At 57.7% G+C, this 5,840-nt stretch overlaps 2 protein-coding genes across 2 annotated transcripts in view; one reads left to right on the top strand and one right to left on the bottom strand.

The window, feature by feature from the left end:
• LOC102253977 (double C2-like domain-containing protein gamma) overlaps positions 1–336 on the top strand; it is a 5,677-nt gene extending 5,341 nt beyond the window's left edge. Inside the window, 1 exon segment of the mRNA XM_014538109.1 lies at positions 8–336. Coding sequence (XP_014393595.1) covers positions 8–141 — 134 coding nt within the window. The 3' untranslated portion in view covers positions 142–336.
• A 319-nt stretch (positions 337–655) lies between these two features.
• The window catches only part of NDUFV1 (NADH dehydrogenase (ubiquinone) flavoprotein 1, 51kDa), a 7,702-nt gene continuing 2,517 nt past the window's right edge, over positions 656–5,840 (bottom strand). The window contains exons 2-10 of the mRNA XM_005864488.2: positions 5,080–5,198; positions 4,836–5,006; positions 3,689–3,872; positions 2,513–2,702; positions 1,923–2,135; positions 1,588–1,754; positions 1,210–1,291; positions 912–1,057; positions 656–807 (exon numbers count right to left, since the gene is read on the bottom strand). Of these exons, the coding sequence (XP_005864550.1) occupies positions 721–807; positions 912–1,057; positions 1,210–1,291; positions 1,588–1,754; positions 1,923–2,135; positions 2,513–2,702; positions 3,689–3,872; positions 4,836–5,006; positions 5,080–5,198 (1,359 nt within the window). The 3' untranslated portion in view covers positions 656–720. The remainder of the gene's footprint in view (positions 808–911; positions 1,058–1,209; positions 1,292–1,587; positions 1,755–1,922; positions 2,136–2,512; positions 2,703–3,688; positions 3,873–4,835; positions 5,007–5,079; positions 5,199–5,840) is intronic.

The following is a 5,840-nucleotide window of genomic DNA, read 5'->3' as shown; positions in this document are numbered from 1 at the left end:
AAGCCAGGCTGGGTGCAGCTGAGTGGCCGGGCCGGTGGGGAGCGCCAGCGGCACTGGAGAGAGTGCCTGGACCACAGTGACCACCGGCTGGAGCTGTGGCACCCGCTGGACGGTCGTGCGCCCCTCCAGCTCAGCGACTAGCTGGGGCACCCGCGTGGCTCTGCTCACCGCTCCTCCCCAAACTGACCCAGACGCCTCCAGAGTTGGGAGGAACCAGGGCTGCCTCACCCACATGCCCAGCCCCTAGTCAAATTGTTTCCTTCCTCCTCCCCTTCCAGATGTGCCCAGTGCCCCATCAGGAAGCAGGAATAAACCTCTCCTCCAATCCAGACTAAACCAAGCCTATTCTTTCCTGGCCCATCACCTCACAGGGCAAACTGGACCCTGCTCTCCTTGTCCCCACCCTCAAGGGCCCAGGTGTGGACCTCAGGCCACAGCTTTGCCCTCCTCCCCACCGCTTCCTGCACTGAAGGCTGGGTGTTCAGGATGGTCTAGGACAGACTCGCTGACCCATAGGAGGCCAAGGTCTGGGCTCACGGCATGAGCTTGAGCTGGCCTATCCTTCCCAAGCCTCCCCACCTGGGAAACAGGCCCCATGAGTAATGGACCTCAGGTGCAGGGGGAGAGCAAGGCCACAGAGAAGCTGCAACAGGACAGTGGGCAGCACTTGCTTTATTGTCCCGCCGTCTGGATGATGGACACCAGCCCAGGGCAGCAGGCTCAGGTGGCGGCTTGCCTGACCTGGTGCTGCTGGGCAAACCGCTGCATCCGGTCCTCGAGCTCCGGCCGGAAGTGTCGGATCAGGCCCTGGGAAGGGGTGGGAGCACTGTGTGAACCAGGGTCTAAAAATCCCCAAGGCCCTGGGTTCTCAGCAGCCCCACACTAGTGCCACAGAGCAGGGCAGTGAGTACCTGCACGGGCCAGGCGGCCCCGTCGCCCAGGGCACAGATGGTGTGACCCTCTATCTGCTTGCTGATCTCCCACAGGGAGTCGATCTCAGCCGGCCGGGCGTCCCCCCTCACAAAGCGGGCCATCACCTTGTTCATCCAGTCCACGCCTGCAGCCACAGTAGGAAGAGACTGAGAGAGGCCACAGCAGGCCGGGCAGCATCTGTTTATTCAGGGTCCAGAGCCCACCCCACCTTTGACCTCTGCCCAACCCAGGCCAGGGTGAGCCACAGGGAAAGCCCCACGCTGCCCGGGCGCTCACCCTCTCGGCACGGGGTGCACTGGCCACAGCTCTCGTGCTTGTAGAACTCAATGAGGCGGGCGATGGCTTTCACTATGTCCGTCTGGAGACCAAGGACAGTGACAGGTCCCCAAGGCCTGAGCCTCAGTCCCCAGAAGCAGCCCCTTCCGACTCCCCCAGTGTCCTGCCACTCCCGCCCCGCCCTGGGCATCCTGCACTGCCCACTCTCCATGGCACCCTGCCTCAGAGCAGCCTTGCTCCCCCCTTGCCCACCTATATCTCAGGCTGCAGGGTGTGGGACGCAAGAGCTGGCAAGAGTTCTCAGAGAAGCCACAGGAGGGGTACCAAGCAGGCTGGCAGGAGGTGGGGACCGGGTGGGAAGCGGGGGCCAGCCCTTACCGAGCGATCCATGACGATCACCGCAGCCGTGCCCAGACCCGTCTGTGCCTGCACCAGCGCGTCGAAGTCCATCAACACCGTCTCACACACGGACTTGGGGATCAGTGGGGTGGACGAGCCGCCGGGGATCACAGCAAGGAGGTTGTCCCAGCCACCCGTGACACCCCCTGGGTCCCAGTCCCCAAAATGATGGGTGGTCAGGGCTGGGACCAGCAAACCTGCCTGGTCCTGAGCCCAGGACCTATCAACCCCCGCCCCAGCCCCAGGCCCTTCCAGCCCTGGCTCTCTCCACAGATGCCCAGCCCTGACCCTTGCCCCCTGGCCCCAGGCCTCACCCGCATGCTTTTCAATCAGTTCCTTCAATGGCACTGACATCTCCTCCTCCACGGTGCATGGGTGGTTGACGTGGCCAGAAATGTTGAACAGCTTGGTGCCCGAGTTACGCTCGCGGCCAAAGCCAGCGAACCAGGCACCCCCTCGGCGGCAGATGGTGGGGGACACAGACACTGTCTCCACGTTGGCCACAGTGGTGGGGCAGCCAAACACTCCTGCGAGGAAATGGGGCAAATTGGGGTGGGTTTCCTGGCAATGGGTCTGTCCCAGGGTCCTGTTCCCATGGCAGACAGCCCCCTTCTACTGCTTTATCATTCTCATCCCCACTGGACCCCAATGCCCAGCAGATCCTGCACTGCCTTGTTCACCCCCTGCCCTTTGCTCCCGGAGGCTGGAGGGGACTTGGGTGTCTGGCGTGGGGGCTGAGGCAGGTGGCACCGGTGGAGCCTCTATGTTGTTGCCACCGACTCTGCGTCTGGCCCCAGTGCAGAAGGAACTCAGAAATTCCCTAAGAAAGACCAGTGGGGACCCGAACCCAGATCCCGGATCCCGCAGGACCCAGGACAAGGCCCAAGATTGGGCCGGATCTTACCCACATCTGCGGGGAAGGGCGGCTTCAGGCGGGGCTTGCCCTGCTTGCCCTCGATGGACTCGATGAGCGCTGTCTCCTCCCCGCAGATATACGCCCCAGCCCCGCGCACCACGAACACGTCAAAATCGTAGCCGGAGCCACAGGCGTTCTTGCCAATCAGACCAGCCTCGTAAGCCTCTCGGATGGCCACCTGTGGGACAAGGGTGAGAGGGGAGGTCACTGTCCCCAAGGGCCTGGGGATACTGTGTGTATGCAGGGGGCAGAGGGGAGGGGAGAATACAGGCCCATCACCAAATCCAGGGCAAAAGCCCCCTTTTGGCAGGATTGGAGGACGCTCTGGGAGGGGGTGAGGACTTGTACAGTGTGCATGCCATTGGAACAACAACTTAAAAATTCTCCAACTACATCTTTTTTTAAAAGAACGATTTTAGAATCATGAAAAATTCAGCAAGTACTTTCTCTAGGTAGTGGGTCTGTGTGAGATTTTTCTCTTGTGTGTGTGGTTTCCTATCTTCATGATAAGTACTGCTTCTGCAATAGAGGGCAAGACCCTAGAGCAGTGGTCGGCAAACCGCGGCTCGCGAGCCACACACGGCTCTTTGGCCCCTTGAGCGTGGCTCTTCCACAAAATACCAACTTCTGCGCATGGGCCACGAAGTTTCAATCGCACTGTACGTGCGCGCCCGCATGTGGTATTTCGTGGAAGAGCCACACTCAAGGGGCCAAAGAGCCGCATGTGGCTTGTGAGCCGCGGTTTGCCGACCACGGTCCTAGAGGTTTAACTTTCAAGTACGTAATAACAATAAATTTTATACATGATGCTACTATGCGGGCCCTATACTACAGGCATCACCAGGCTAAGAATTACCTCTTTATCATTGACCCTTCAGCAGGAAATACGCCCTCTTATGAGTTCCCCAGCCCACCCACACCCTAGAAGTCATGGAGCCCTGGAAAACCTCCCACAAGTTGAGACTCTGGAGTATACTGGGAAGGCCCAGAGAAGGAGGCCTTTGGGAGCCATGTCCCAATCCTGACACATGCAGGAGTGACCAGCACTCTCCCAGCGGGACCCCACACAGATTAGGCGCTAAAATCTAAGCGTGACTATGCCAGGTAAGTGGGCGGTGAGTACACATGGAGCACGTCCTCTGTGATGTCCTTCCCCCAGCCCACCTGCAGATTGGAGGCCTCGTTGTAGAATTCCCCACGGATGTAGATGTAGGCTGCACGGGCACCCATGGCCCGGCCCCCCACTAGGCAGCCTTCCACCAGCTTGTGGGGGTCGTGACGCATGATCTCCCGGTCCTTGCAGGTGCCCGGCTCCCCCTCATCCGCGTTCACCACCAGATACTTGGGCCTGTGGGGGCCAGCAGGTCAGTTAGGCTACAGGGCCACCAGGGAGGGTCTTTCAACCCCCACTCTACCAGCCAAGCCTCAGAGATGCCTCCTCTGACAGCCAATCCCTCTCTGCCCTCCCAACATGTTCCCAGGCTTCTGCTTGCTCACCACCAATGACAGGAAGCTCACTGTCTAGCCCACCTTTGGGTGGCTGTGACCACAGGAAAGGTCTTGGTTCTGCTGTCCAAATGTCTCTCTTTGTGCTTTCCCAAGAGCCCAAATTCTGCTCTTGGTCACAAAGGGCTTTCTGAACCTCCACCATATCACTGAGGCCAGAAGGAAGTAAAGGAGCTGACATGTATCATTTGCTTTCTATGTGCTGACCAATGAGCAGGCCAAAAGCTATACAAACATTCTCTCTTTAATCCCCACAAAATATAATATCCATTTAAAGAAAAGAACACTGAGGTTCAAAAAGGCCAAGAGACTGCCCAAGCTTAACGATTAGATGGCAGAGGTAGGAATTGATCAATTAAGTCATTTGAGTCAAAATATTGTGCTGCCCTGACCAGGTGGCTCAGTTTGTTGGAGCACTGTCCTGTACACCAAAGGTTTTGGGTTCAATTCCTGGTCAGGGCACATACCTATATAGCAGGTTCGATCCCCCGTAGGGGTGTGCAAGGGAGACAACCGATTGATGTTTCTCTCTCACATCCATGTTGCTCTCCCTCCCTCCCTCCCTTCCTCTATCTCTAAAATGAGTAAGCATATCCTCAGGTGAGGATTTTTAAAAAAATCTTGTTCTGATTCTGCTACCCTTCGAGTCTCCCCTGAGCAACACCAGAGGGAACTGAGTTCCGCCTACTTAAGCTCCGGTAACATTTCCCCACTTTATTCACCCCAAGGTAACAACCCAAAGCCCTGGGTAAGCCAAAGCCACCGCAGGTTTCTCCTGCAACCCCATCTCCGCCACTAAACACACCTGCCATCTGAGGGCTTATTCATGAAGCTCCACTTGAGGCCAGTGGGGAAGCCAGCGCCTCCACGGCCCCGCAAGCCAGATGTCTTGATCTCACCCAGAATCCAGTCAGGCCCCTTCAGCAAGATCTCCTTGGTCTTGTACCAGTCACCTCGACTCTGGGCACCTTTCAGCCTGGACAGAGTAGGGAAGGTGGTGAAGGGGAGGCCGTGCCCTGCGGCCCACCAGGCTAAGGGCACCATCTCACCTCCAGTCATGGCGTCCATACAGGTTGGTGAAGATCCGGTCCTCATCCTTCAGGGAGCCAAATGATGTTTTCTTGGGCGCTGTCTGGAGACAAAGAGGGTCAGGAGGTCCAGCAGAGCTCTGGGGTCATGAGGGGCCAGGCCAGAAGCTACAGATTCTTAGGTCCCCCTGATGAGACGGGGCTGGGCTGGGGAGCGGGTAGGAGCCTAAGCCTTAGCACCCTGGTAGCATCAAAGCTACCACCACCGCCTAGGAACCACTTCCTGTTCAGCAGGGACTAGGCTAAGCGTTTTACATCCAAAACCCTATTTCTTCTCATAACCCTGAGACAGGAATGAGTTGACAGAGGAGGAAACTGGGGCTCAGAGCATTACGTAAGGGCATATAGCCAAAAGCAGCAGAAGAATTTGAGCTGAGGTCTACCCGTGGCCAAAGCCCACAGCACCATACTACCACCCTGAGCCCAGTGAATGGCGAGTCCATTTCCCTGTCTGGCTGTCGTGCTGGACGGAACCTTGGTTAGGCCAGGGCCTTATGTTACTAGCTCTGCTGGAAGCCAAATGTGTTTACTGATGGAAAAGAAAGGCCTCACTAGGACTGGGTGGGGGGAGACCCACTTGGGATGAAATTGATGAGGAGACGTGGGATCTGGAATTCTGCAGAAGCCAGGGGTGAGCACCCAGCTGAGAGGCTGGGGAACCGGCTCCCAGAGCCTGATCCCCTAAAAGCAGGGGTTCTCAACCTTGGCTGCACATGAGAATC

This window comes from Myotis brandtii, unplaced genomic scaffold, assembly GCF_000412655.1.
Source record: "Myotis brandtii unplaced genomic scaffold, ASM41265v1 scaffold187, whole genome shotgun sequence".
In the NCBI taxonomy this organism is placed as follows: Eukaryota; Metazoa; Chordata; class Mammalia; order Chiroptera; family Vespertilionidae; genus Myotis; species Myotis brandtii.
Note: the sequence above shows the minus strand (reverse complement) of the source record. Positions and strands in the feature narration are given on the sequence as shown.